Source organism: Squalius cephalus, assembly GCF_949319135.1.
Source record: "Squalius cephalus genome assembly, chromosome: 4".
NCBI lineage: Eukaryota > Metazoa > Chordata > Actinopteri > Cypriniformes > Leuciscidae > Squalius > Squalius cephalus.
The window spans coordinates 52,334,335-52,348,267 of NC_137125.1; the positions used below are offsets into that span (position 1 = coordinate 52,334,335).

At 37.9% G+C, this 13,933-nt stretch overlaps 1 protein-coding gene across 1 annotated transcript in view; it reads left to right on the top strand.

Annotated features, from left to right (window-relative positions):
• zdhhc17 (zDHHC palmitoyltransferase 17) overlaps positions 1–13,933 on the top strand; it is a 24,998-nt gene continuing 11,065 nt past the window's right edge. Inside the window, exons 1-7 of the mRNA XM_079870032.1 lie at positions 1–106; positions 6,990–7,093; positions 9,530–9,652; positions 9,992–10,069; positions 11,212–11,356; positions 12,414–12,478; positions 12,572–12,734. Coding sequence (XP_079726158.1) covers positions 44–106; positions 6,990–7,093; positions 9,530–9,652; positions 9,992–10,069; positions 11,212–11,356; positions 12,414–12,478; positions 12,572–12,734 — 741 coding nt within the window. The 5' untranslated portion in view covers positions 1–43. The remainder of the gene's footprint in view (positions 107–6,989; positions 7,094–9,529; positions 9,653–9,991; positions 10,070–11,211; positions 11,357–12,413; positions 12,479–12,571; positions 12,735–13,933) is intronic.

Genomic DNA, 13,933 nt, shown 5'->3' on the forward strand with positions numbered 1-13,933 from the left:
CTAAATGTTTTTCCCGTGATGCTCCGCGTGGTCGAGCTGCAAGATGGCGGACGCTCTGGACGAATTTGAGAAAGAAGCTGGATGCGTCCCGATCCTCCATCCCGAGGTAAAAAAATACAGCGTATATCCAGCTGCATCACAGCAGCAATCCTAAACGAAGCCGAAGTGATTTCACGTCCAGTAAAACCGCTATTTCTACTGTTAACTTCTCACAATGAAGGAGAGGGGCTGAATCCCCCCCACTGCTGCGTAATAGCATTGCTGCTAACGTTAGCCTTTCATATCCATAGATTTTATTTTAATTTTTCGCTTCATCGCACGTCTAATCACACGTTTTAAGGCAGGGGTGCTGTTTTTAATCCATATTGTGCAATGACAAACGTGACATTAGGGTATTATAGCAGTATTCCCAGTGTGTTGTGCTGCGTTTGCATCTAAATGACAGACACCATTCACAAACATCATCATCATTTGCGTCCATTTACCTTCAGATTTGAACATTAATTTTGCTATTTTTTTATCAGTATGATTTTAGTGCACTAAGAGTCTTTCTGATTCTTTTTGACTGCATTTTGGTGTTTGTTTCGCAAATATGACAGATTTGCTTCAGAGCTGTCATTGTTGTGAGTTATTTGCAGGCTCGTAAATTTCATAAATATATTCATTAATAAATGCTATTATTTGAGATTTGCATGTTTGTATAAGGACTCATTTGTGACTTTGCATTGACAGGCGAGTTTCACTATAGTTATATATGTGCATTAGTAGTATTCATGACAGCTTGCTCATATCATATGGGACCTCCTGCTGTAAATTATTCATGCTCAAGCAGACTGACCACCATACAGCTGATCACACACACACACACACACACACACACACATATGTAGTCTCAGTGAATGGCAATTGTCTTAAAGTCATAGTAAGTCATACCTGTTGGAGTGAAAGGAAGCTCTCAGCAGACCTTAGCTGTTCTTTTTATTGCAATGTTTATAATTATATATTTGGCCGGTTTCACAGAAAGCTTAAACTCAATCCCAGATTAAAACGCATGTTTGAGCTGTCTTCACTGAAAACAACTTGTTTCTTACATCATATACACTGATATATCTTAAAATATGTCAGGGTCATTGATTTGTGTCAAGATGCACATCAGTAATATATTTTTTTTCTAAGGCATGTTTTAAAAAAGCTACTTAAACGCCCTAATTGAACTAAGGCTTAATCTAAGCCCTGTCTGTGAAACCGGACCATAATGTATTAATATCATAGGTTATATTAATAATTAGTGGTCGACCGATATGGGTTTTGATATTGACCAATGCTAATGCTGTTATCTGTAGAGCAGGGTTGCAAAGGCTCAATGCATAATAACAGAAGTGCAATGAATGCTCATTTTACAAAATATATGTATGTCTTTGTAATCTTTAGTGTGTTTGCTATGTGTGCCCTGTGGGATGAGCCGGTTGATTTAGAGGCTAGAACATGAAACCATGATAGAGGTGGTGTTTTGCATGTGGCTGTTCAAGAGAAAAAAATAGATTAGCTGTCCTCAAGATCTGGCTTGTGATGCATCATTAAAAGGTTATATTATCATGTGAGGAATTGTTTCAGCCGCTCTTTTGCTGATTGTTAAAACAAACACAGAAAATAATTCTGTTTAAAATAAATAATAAACTGTTATCTCAGTGACTGGACTGAGCAGAAAGAAACCCCTCTACTATGAAAGACACAGTCTGTGCATTAGCCTTTAGTTAATCAATGCCGTTAACTAGTGGAAGTCGACAGGGTCCGGTTGTCACCTGGGTGGGCAGCAGTCATGTAGTGAAGAGCCAGCCATCTGTTCCTCACAGTCACACATCAGACCTGAGGTTTCCTCTTCAGATGAAGCTCAGAGGGCTCAACAGGAAGGTGTGTGTCTGCTTTAGTCAAAAGTGTGTCACAAATATAGTTTTGTGGCTTTTCATTTTTCTGCTGTTCCGTTTCCCCTTTCTGCATTGTGGGTGTGATTTCATTTGTGGTTTTGTATGTGAAGTCACACTACTAACAAGACGTTACTAACTCTGAGTTAAGTTGTAAAAAACAATAATGTTATGTTAATCCTGAGATAAAAATGAAAAGCAGGATGGATTTTCTGGAAAAAATTGCTCTGAAAGTGATTCCAACGATTTGGTTCCTCTGTGTTGTTATCGTTACCGTTGTGGTGTGGACTCTGCTATATCTGTAGTGTTATTATTGTAATTGGTGTGAATGGGCCTTTACTGTGATGCATAGCTGTGGCATTGCCTTGACTGTGTGAAATATAATTTCATAATGGCTGTTGATGGTCAGTCCAGATATGTTTTTATGGACGTTGACATGGACTAAAGATATAAATGGCAGCGTAATTAACCGCATTAACAGAAGCTGTTGATAAAGCACACGCTCTCCAGAGCAAGATCTTAAGCTGCAGCCTCAAAATTGTACATTTTTTTACTCCCATTTGGACACTGATCGGCATTTGTTGCACACGTGTAAACACCAAAATCAGATTTTTTTTTTTTTATCTTATCCATGCTGGCAAATAATCGACGTGAATTATATAAATCATTTTAGTATGGCCATTCAAAACCCGAGCGCCAACCATAGTCGCACAGTAAAGGAATCATCACGGACTCATTTTGTAATGGGATTAATGTAAACACAGATATCGGATACCAGTCGTGTCTAAAGTGAATGTAAACGGACTGGGACAAAAAATCAGATGATATGGTCAAGAGATCAGGGGCCGTATTCACAAAGCATTTTATCTTACCACTAGGAGTACTCCTAAATCGCACTAAAAGATTTTAGCTAGGAGTTTTCTCTTAAAAGTTATTCACAACGCCTTTCAGACCTACTCTTAGTAAAGAAAAATGACAACTCCTAAACTAAGAGTGAGTCTTTGTTGCTATAGATGACGTCATTACTCGTGCACGAGCTTGACTGAAGTGACCACCTTGATTGGCTGATGATTCCAAACCCCTCCCCTACGATGATGAGTGACAGGTGACAGGTCTGAGAATGCGTGCGCTACACAAGTAGTGCGAAGGACGGAAGATGATGAATAACTGAATAAATAGCCTAAATGAATAAAGAGTAAGGCAAAACAAATAGCCTATAGCCTAATGAAACATATGGATTGATGCAATATCTTTGCAACATTATTGAATTAATCTGTCTCTATATGCCTCTGCCTACGTTTGCAAAGAGAAGAACATTTTAATTTGATTCACAATGAAACATTACAATTAGTTTACATGCAATGAGTAGCCTAGTTTTGGTTGTTGTTGGTGGCGTTATTGCATCCCTAGTTATGCCTACTATGCAAAATTGTTCCCTCGCGATTGGAAGCTCCTGTAGCCGCCGCATACGCATTTCAAGACATCGCAACGTGAAATGCCACAAAAAGTGGTTTGTGAAGGTCTTAGTGAGTTAGGAGTCCTCTCGACTTCTTTTAAGCTGTCCCAGGCTTAGGTGCTACTTTTAGGGCTAAAATGCTTCGTGAATTACTCTTAGTCAAAAAAATTAGGAGTCCTAAAGTTACGAGTGACACGCCCATTATTTTTAGGAGTTGCTCCTAAATTCGCCAGTTAGGAGCTACTTTTAGCCTTAAAATTCTTTGTGAATACGGCCCCAGATCTGCACATTAAGAATTGCAGTTTAAACGCAGCCTAAATGTCTTCCTGTAGTAATAGGAAGCCAAGCATCTCAGGATGTGTCACATGGTCTCACAGATGCTGTAAGCGCTTGTTTCCTCACTGGCAGGAGGAACATTAGGCCCGTATTGAATTAGACCAACTGTTCTGAAACCAGGCACAAAAATATTGAATGAAACGACCAAACTCGTTTCTACAGGCCTGCCGGTGCTGCTAAATCTCCCAACTGCTCGCTTTATCAGAGTCGCTCTGTTTGCTGGTCTGAACTGGTGGCATGTCTAGCAAAGCATTATTGCTTTTGCTAATTCTACATGTGATATAACAGGAGTGTGCTTTCAGATTGATCACCGTGAATTAAGAAGGATCTGAGACGTTCAGCTCAGGATTGCTCGTGAGATCTGTTTCTCTGATCTCTAAGATGGAATATAAAAACCTGTATTAACACTAATGCTGTGCGTGTGAGTAATAGATGTGGATTAAGTGCACATCTGCTAGCGATGAGCTCCTCAGTTCAGCCCACCCTGATGTAAGGTCACTATTACCATGGCATTACCATGCTTTTGAAAGTAATAGCATACTGTACTGACAAATATGTATATATTTAAAATATAATGTGAATAGTGGTTGACTGATATATCGGCATGGCTGATATATCAGCTGATATTTGGCATTTAATTAATTGTCAATCAATCCAATACGTTTTTCTTAAAATCCTTTATATACATATTCATGTCATATGTCACTGTTTACGCATGTAAAATTTGAGGTTTTTGATCAAGTTAAAACTTTTTTCCCCATATTGATTCGTTTAACAATTATATCTAATTTAGTAAATATGTAGGCTACAATACATCTAAATTTAATTACAGCAATTAAAGCAAATTAAATAGTGTAATATCATTAATATTGGCCGTCATCGGCCATCAAAAATAATGTTTAAAACATTGTCATATTACCTTAGTACATACATTTTATTTTGGTGAGTGGCATCCAGTTAAATAATGCGTTTTTAATAATATTTTTGTAAAAATTAGTCTTTTTTTTTTAATCTCTTGATTAAATTGTGAGTCAAGTAAAGGTTCAGATTCGTGGTTGATATTGCTTCTGGTTCATTTGTTGAGTGCACTGCATTATTGGTAATGCGGTGTGCATCATTCAGTAAAGACAATATTTATTTACCATAGTCAAAGCGTAGTTAGTTATACATTCAATATATTTTTGACTTATTGAATTTTTCCAGCTGCTTTATGCTTGGTGGCTGTATATTGTGATGGATTAACTCAGTCCTTGTACAATGTACTTACTGCTGGACTGACCTCTGACCTATTGAAAAGCCGTTTAGAAACGAAGATTTGACTCGGATGTTAATTTATATCCCGTTCGCGTTCACGCAGATTCCCTCGTTCTGGAGGGAAACTGTGGCGTTCAGATCATCTCACTAGGGTTTCCTCTGGAAGTGTGGAGTCATGTGACTGCTCGCTGAATCTTTGTGTTGATCAAATGAGTGTCAGATCAGCCTTCGAGACAGAGACTGAATACATGTGCAGTGTTTATGAAGGTAATAATTACAGACCCACACGGAGAGACAGGGCTTCATATTTAGTGTTTGTGGGTGCAAGTGTGCAGGTTCTTGCTGGAAGCGTGATTGTGCTGATAAAACACAAGGCTTTATCACTGACCTGTGTTTCTCTGTCCAGCTGGTTACGCTTTACTAATGGATTTGTTTAGTGCTCCATATAGAAGACTTTTATTTTAGGGATTAAATGCTACCGATTATATGCATACTGTCATCTTTATATGTGAATCTCTGACCAGTGTGTGTGTGTCTCATCTCTGCTGAGCTGGCATCTCCCTCTCTCTCTCTCTCTCTCTCTCTCTCTCTCTCTCTCTCTCTCTCTCTCTCTCTCTCTCTCTCTCTCTCTCTCTCTCTCTCTCTCTCTCTCTCTCTCTCTCTCTCTCTCTCTCTCTCTCTCTCTCTCTCTCTCTCTCTCTCTCTCTCTCTCTCTCTCTCTCTCTCTCTCTCTCTCTCTCTCTCTCTCTCTCACAGAGACACACACTCACAGGCACAGAGGGAGCTCGGTGTGTTTGCCAGGACTCCCCTGTGTCCTGTGGGTGTTTTCTGTTTGCTCTTTGCATTTGTTTCAAGCTTTTGCTAGAAAGCATCTCATTTGACTGTGTTTTTACACATCTAATTAAAATTTCTGGTGTGTAAAACTGTCAACTGTGTTTTTCTGAAGAGTAACGACTAGTCAGATTATATTATATTGAGGATTTTTCCTATGATTGTGGTTTATAATTATAAAGTATAGTATTTGGTTTATTATTTTGGTTTAAAACAAAAGGTTTTATATACATTGTTTTTTTTTTTTTTTCACATTTTATTTTTAAATTTGCATGTTAATTCGGAGGGACAATCAGCTGTGATTGGGGCTAAAAATCTGAATTTATAAAGTAGATATTGATATAAAAAAATGAACAAACAAGGGGCAGAGTTGCAGGAGTTGAGTTGTCTCTGAGCAGTGGAAATAAAATAAAAAATATGTAATAGAATTAATAAATAATAATAAAAAATTCTGGAAAGGTGTACAGGATAAAGATAAAGGTTCAGGTCGGGTCGTTTCTGGGGTTTCTATCGGACATCAGCATCCCTTGGGCCTTTAATACAATAGACAGAGACCCTCCCCACCAATCAATAGAGCCGAAGCTTCTGGACATCTGCTGGTCATCAAACGCCCCCTGACCTGTGAGCCAGTCTGAGGGGTATTAGTCTAATTATAATGTTAGACAAAGTTTCATAAACAAAAACAGGTCAGAAAGATTTTCTGCCTTCTTGCTGATATTATGATATGAGTATTAAACAGACTGTTTTTACTGCTGTACCTTTAAGATGATGCATAAATAGCAGTTTGTTATGGTTAGCTAACCTCAGCATGGACTGGAAAGGGCTTGATGTGTAAATGTGGGCGGTCATGTTAATCTGCTAATAGGAGAGCTGATCAATTAATCAGTTTTTATTAAATTTTTTCAACTTTTTAACAACAGAATTATGTTTCTACTTCCATTTGCATTGTCACTCAACACATCAAACTCAAAATAGCAAGAAAGTCCTGTTTTCCAGGATACGGCCCCTTCAAAAGCACCTTTCAGTTTTATTTCAGCAGTGTGTGTGTGTGTTTGAGTGAGATATCAGAGATGTCACCATGGAGACTGACCGTATTTAAGACACGTCGTGTCCGAGATCCTCTGTGTCATCCTTCTATCCGTTTGCTCTAGAGATGATAGAGATGAACTGACTATGTTTCTCTCCCGCAGGAAATTAAATCCCAGACTCACTATAACCATGGCTACAGCGAGAGCGTTAGCCGCAAGAGCCACGTGGACGACTACAGCACTTGGGACATCGTCAAAGCCACCCAGTGAGTCTCCACACACACACACACACACACACATCCATCCATCTACGCAAATATCCCTTGCCCAGAAACATCTAGATATATTAGGGCTGTAATCAACCAAAGAAAATCTTGGTCGACTGAAGTCCTGAAATTTTCGACTAAAAATGACGTTAGGAAAAAAACGTTAAATTAATTGGCTGCACACTGTGCGCAGTACTTGGTAGCCTTGTTGTCCGCCTAAATGAATTATAAATAAACATAAAAACTAGTAGGCTATTTGCAGTATATTAAATCGTTTTTGACCTAATTATTTTGCACTGAAATGAGTCTGACACACGAGTCTGTCGGCTCTGACAGCGTTGCATCATGTGCACCTGCGCAATATCAGAGCCTATGATTTCCGAAAATAGTACTATGTTGTCAACTAGTGATATCATCACAAGAACTTTTGAGGAATATGCAACATAATTTAGACAATTGTTTTTGTCATATGTAATATAATAACTGACAGACACTATCATTTCAGCCGCTCTGTGCTGAGACACGAATAGACTATTAACTTTTAAAACAATGCTGCCACACTGCGATGTCTTTGTTGACATGGTAGAAGAAGACTGACTATGAATTAAACACTCTCACAATTAAATAAATAATATTCAGCAAAACTTCTTGTAGCCTACTTTCTTCAATCTGTCTCTCTTCTCCGGTGAGTTGGGCTAATCCAAAAGAAGTGAAAACAAGGGGGGTGTTCTGAAGACAGTCTGTTACCTGTGAAACAGGGGTGCTCTGAAAACACCCCCATTAGCAATTAGTGCTTTCCACCTGATGAAATGAACGCGGCAAAAAATCGACCAATTTTATTTGAAAATCGAGAATTTTGGTCGAGCCAGAACGTATCGACCAATAATCGACTAATCGACTGGGAGATTACAGCCCTACTAGATATATAAAAAAATCATCCAAAAGACATCAATTGACCCTTCGCTAAGCCCCGCCCTCCTTAGTTACTGTTGCTACGCCTGTCAAGCTTTTGCGCCTGGCACGTCTATTACAGTTGTATGCACTGGTTTCAGACATTCCCAAGGAGATAATTAGTCATTTTTGGCGAACAGGTGAAAGTCTGAGAGAGCAAGACTGCAGTATGCATTCGAGGGCTATATCCACGACATTATATGCAAACGATTAGAGAATAATTTCATCAAAATTGAAGCTAAAGCCTATAGCCTACTGTAGGTCCCAGCGTAAGCAGCAGCGCCTCGCTGACCATTCAAATGGGAAACACACAAATTGAGGAACAGCTTTGTGCATGCACAGTCAGCAGGGTAAGTGAAATTTGAAAATATTCTAATATTTATAAATCAAACAGCTTATCCATATGTAGTGTGGAATAAACACAAGACATTAGCCTGACCACTTTGCAATGATAACATTCTCCCGCTTATATTTGTAGTGCGCCAGGCTAACGTTACTGCTCACACGTCGTGGGTCACATAAGTGTCTGTTATGAACTGATTAAGTTTGCATACCAACCTTTTCCTTGGAGACCTCCGGCAAGCCCCCTGATGTTCCCTCCTTTTACCTTTTACTTTTACTAGAACTAACACCGGGAGAGTCGCGATCGGACTGGGGTAACGTTACTAGTTAGGCCGTCAATTAACAAAATGCTGAAATATATTTTGAAGTAAGTTATGTCAGTGAGCCTCCGTCTTGCCTTTAATCACACTGCTTGATCCACGAGCTGGACAATAACTTTATTCTAGAGCTGCTATAAAGCCAAAACACTTTACTTTTAATTTCCTATTATCAATGTAAAGCTACTTTGGAACAATCTACATTGTTAAAAGCGCTATAAATGAAGATGACGCCCGGCATTTCTCCCCTTGGGTTTAAGGTTTCGGGAAGGGAACAAAATCCACCACCCCGTCCAAATTTTTAGGATACCGGGTATCAGATTTGCACAATTCATACGCACAACGCTTCGGCATGTTTCCCTCGCTCGAAAGCTTGCCAGACCTCCCGCGCCTAGTTACGGTTGCTAAGCCACGATTGGCCTGTTGCGGTTTTCGGGCATGGCTTAGCGAAGGGTCAATTGAGTCGCCTGGTTCTGTCCTGTTTTGGTATTGTGAGTGAATGCATAACCCTGTACATTTGACACTGTTGTTTTTGTGTTTTTTTGTGTTTTTGTGTTGTGTGGGGATATTTGGGGATATTTAATTTAATTAATCAATCAACGATACTATTGATCAGCATTACCAAACGTGGACGTTCCACTAGAAACAAACATTGATGTATTGTTTTAATTTAATACTGTGAAGCTGCTTTGATACAACCTATGTTGTGAAAAGCGCTATATAAATAAACTTGACTTGACTTGACTTGACTTGTTTGTACTGTTCAGGGATGATTCTCTAGTGCTTGTGTGTTTTATTGTGTAATTTGAGCTGTTTGTGTGTTCAGGTATGGCATATTCGAGCGCTGCCGTGAGCTGGTGGACGCCGGATATGACGTGCGTCAGCCGGATAAAGAAAATGTCACACTCCTGCACTGGGCGGCAATTAACAACCGCATAGACTTGGTCAAGTACGTATCTGTCTGTGTATACACATTCCCCTTTCCTGGATCTGAGGATTTTCCTAGCTAGTTTTTCCCTCCCTTTATTAAGACACCACATACACAGAGGAATAGATAGAGTTATTACTCTCAGCTTTCAGACGAACAACCAGTTTGAAATTTCCATTATAGGTGTGTGTGTGTGTGTGTGTGTGTGTGCAGATCCTCTTAATGAGAGCCTGCTCTGTCGCAGTCATTCATTTTACGCTGCTCTCTTTTGTAACAGACATTTAGCTGTATGATAAAGCCTAGATGTCTCACTTCAGAAGTCCACTCATCTCCTGAATGCTGTCTGTCTGCTCTTCATAGGCATTACATATCTAAAGGTGCCATAGTTGACCAGCTGGGAGGAGATCTCAACTCTACGCCACTACACTGGGCTACAAGGTGACTTATTGAAGAACAACCACTATATACTGCTAACTATTTATCAAACTATTTAATAATATACTAAAATGTTGTTGAGCTTTCTGGTTCATTCATCAGACTGGACATGGAAGCTCAACTTCAGCACATTCAGTTGTTCAGCATTCAGCATTTTCTGTAAGGGAAATAAAGCTGAAATAAAATATAAATGTTTGATGATAGACTTAAACTTTAGAAAAGTAGAAATGTTGCCTTTGTAACTAACTGAAATTAAAGTTTAAAGGGTTAGTTTACCCCAAAATTAAAAAATCTTCATGTTGCTCCAAACCCGTAAGACTTTCACTCATCATTGAAACACAAAATGAAGATATTTTAATTAAATCGGGCAGATTTCTGTCCTCCGTTGACAGCAACGCAACTACCTCTTTGACGCTCAAAAGGTTCATAAAGAAATTGTAAAACTAATCGACATGCATTGAGTGGTTTAGGCCAAATTTGCAGAAGAGACAGTATCGCTTTATATGATGGTGTACAGATTTAATTACAGACTTTTATTCACATATAAGCATTCATCAACTCACACATCAGTTATGAGGAAAATTTGGACTAATATTTGGACATATGGATTAGTTTTACGATATCTTTATGACCTTTTTGAAGTGTCAGTTGCGTAGCTGTCAGTGGAGGGACAGAAATCACTCAGAATTCATTAAAAACAATCTTCATTTGAAGATGAACGAAACTCTTAAGGGTTTGGAACGACATGAGGGTGAGTAATTGATGATTTTTTTCATTTTTGGGTGAACCCCTTAAGTTGAAGTACTAAAATGACAAAAACTGAATTAAAAGTTAAAGCTAAATAGATAAAATCTATAATAAAAGGACAAAAGCACATATCAATATTACTGTAATTTAAACTAAAATTAAAATGAAATTAAAATATAAAATTTTAAGATATGAATAGATATTATAATAGTATATTTATACTAAATAGCATAACAGTGTGACCTGTTGTATACTGCAGATTTCATCATAATTGGTAGGTCATGCAGGTATTAAATTCATACTGTGCATACTGCAAAATACTGTAAGGTAGAGTTAATTCACATCATAAAGTACAGTGTTAGTCTGTGAATGACACTCGTCAGCTCTCTCTCGTTCAGACAGGGCCATCTCTCCATGGTGGTGCAGTTAATGAAGTACGGTGCGGATCCGTCTCTCATCGATGGGGAGGGTTGCAGTTGTGTGCACCTGGCCGCTCAGTTTGGACACACCTCCATTGTGGCTTACCTCATTGCCAAGGGACAGGTACGCTTGTTTATATAAAGCCTTCTCATGAAATGTTCTGTGTGACTGTGACGCTGGTCTCATCAAAACAATAGCTGGCAAAACCAAAGCCCGTCAGAATACCTGTGAATTTGTAGCTATTGTGAGCCAATGAGATTTCAGTGTGGGCGGAGCTACCCAGGAAAACATGATGAAAATATAATAGTAACCAACAAAATGTTTCATCCAGGGTTCGTCAGTGCTGCGGTTTCATTTGCATTTGCGATTAAAAAAGATGTGTGCAAAATGTTTTTAGTCTGCGAATAAAGTTTTATGAAATTTAAGGGCATACAAAGTCTCAAATAGCCTAAATGGATGTAAGTGTGGTCTTTTTGGGTCAACATCCAGCAATAGTTAAGCATAAAATAAGAGTCCCAGTGTATTTCGGGCCTGTTTAAGTCATGCATTATGCATACAGTTTTTCTTCTGGTTGTTATAATTGGTACATTGGTGACAAAATAAACTCTTTTAGCTTCTGTCTGGGTGAACCCATCACGGGAAGGAAAGGCTAAGAACTTTATTTAACACACATTATTTAATATAGAGATTTCAGTAATACTGGCACAATAATCTGTTAATTAAATATGCACAGTTAAATATAGTTTAAAGTAGGCCTATAAATATTTACATAGTTATTAAATACAGTTTGAAGCAGAAATATTTAAAAGCCTAGTTTACATTTTGCATTCTAATAAATGTAATAATTTGGTTATAAATGTCTTCATGCATCACTTTATTAAGGAAAAACATATTATTTGATAGTTTTTTATCGTGCCCCTCAATGCGCTGCTAAATATTTAAAGTTCGGGGAACACATGCTCCTCATCACTTAATACTGTTTATTAAAATGTAAAAGAATCGATTCATTAGATAGATGATACTTTTTGTCCTGCTTAGTCCATTTCAGCCTGCAGGGGGCATTTATGACATTTCTGTCCACAGCAGTTTGACCTCTAGGAAAGATATTACATGAACCCATAGCATTTGATCTCAGCCTGATCCTACTTTCATGTTTTACTTTTTATGTGTCGTCCTCCAGGATGTAGATATGATGGATCAGAATGGCATGACCCCTTTGATGTGGGCAGCTTATCGGACGCACAGGTGTGTGTGTTTGTGTGTGAGAGAGGAAATGTTTTCATTTGCCATTGTTAAAATGTAAAGCTAATAGGTGTGATCTTCTACGTTCTGCCGCAGCGTTGACCCAACACGACTGTTGCTGACGTTTAATGTGTCTGTGAATCTGGGTGATAAATATCATAAGAACACGGCTCTGCACTGGGCGGTTCTGGCTGGAAACACTACGGTCATCAGTCTGCTGCTGGACGCCAATGCTAACGTCGATGCACAGAACATCAAGGTAAAGTCCAGACAGCCACACCAGGGGCCTCATTATCAATCTTGCGTACGCACAAAAACTTTGCACGCTCACGGTCGGATGTACTAACAGTGAAATTAACGCGAGAATGTGCATTCCTCCACGCCAATTTCATGTCTGGCGTACATGCATTTCTCATTGTTTTTGTCCGTTGGCGACTCTTACAGGCTTGTTCTACAAGTCTATCGCACCACCAACCGTGGGAAGCATTGCTATTAATTTGCAATTTATAAAATAATTGACATATATTGTCACACGAGCCTTATGGGAATATTCTATCAATTATGCAATTAAGTAAGAACATATAAAAGCATATGCAAATTGATACAACCCTTTGTCTATAAATAAAATAAAATAATATAATATAATATAATATTAATTAATATATATTAGGGCTGTCAAACGATTAATCGCGATTAATCGCATCCAAAATAAAAGTTTGTGTTTACATAATATATGTGTGTGTACAGTGTATAATTATTTTCTATATATAAATACACACACATGCATGTATATATTTAAGAAATATTTGCATGTATATACTGTGTATATATATTTATATTATATATAATTTATATTATATATAAATATTTTACATATAAATAACACATTTTTCTTAAATATATATGCATGTGTGTGTATTTATATATAGAAAATAATTATACTCCATACACACACATATATTATGTAAACACAAACTTTTATTTTGGATGCGATTAATCGCGATTAATCGTTTGACAGCCCTAATATATATATAATATATATAATATAATGTATAATAATATATTTAATATATAATAATATAATATATATAAAATAATATAGATAATAATAATAATAATACCGCATTGACGGCATCAGCCAACCTCTCCCGCTCATATTTTTTCCTTTTGTTATTAATGTCCTCTTTTGTTATTAGAGGACAAAGTTCCAAATAAAATATTTTTTCTCATTTCTACCTCCGATAGTAGCACCTCCAATTCACTTTCTGTAAAGTTTCGTTTCTTGCCGCTTGCTTTAGCCATTCTCTTACTGCTTTCTTTTGCCAAAGTGGACTCATTGCCATATTTAAATTGACTTAATTAAGGGAGGAGACTGGGTGGGGCGTTGTGCTCGTGCATGTGTGCTCAATTTTGGGATGTACAAAGAGAATATGCGTGGGATCCTTCGTACGCAGAAAT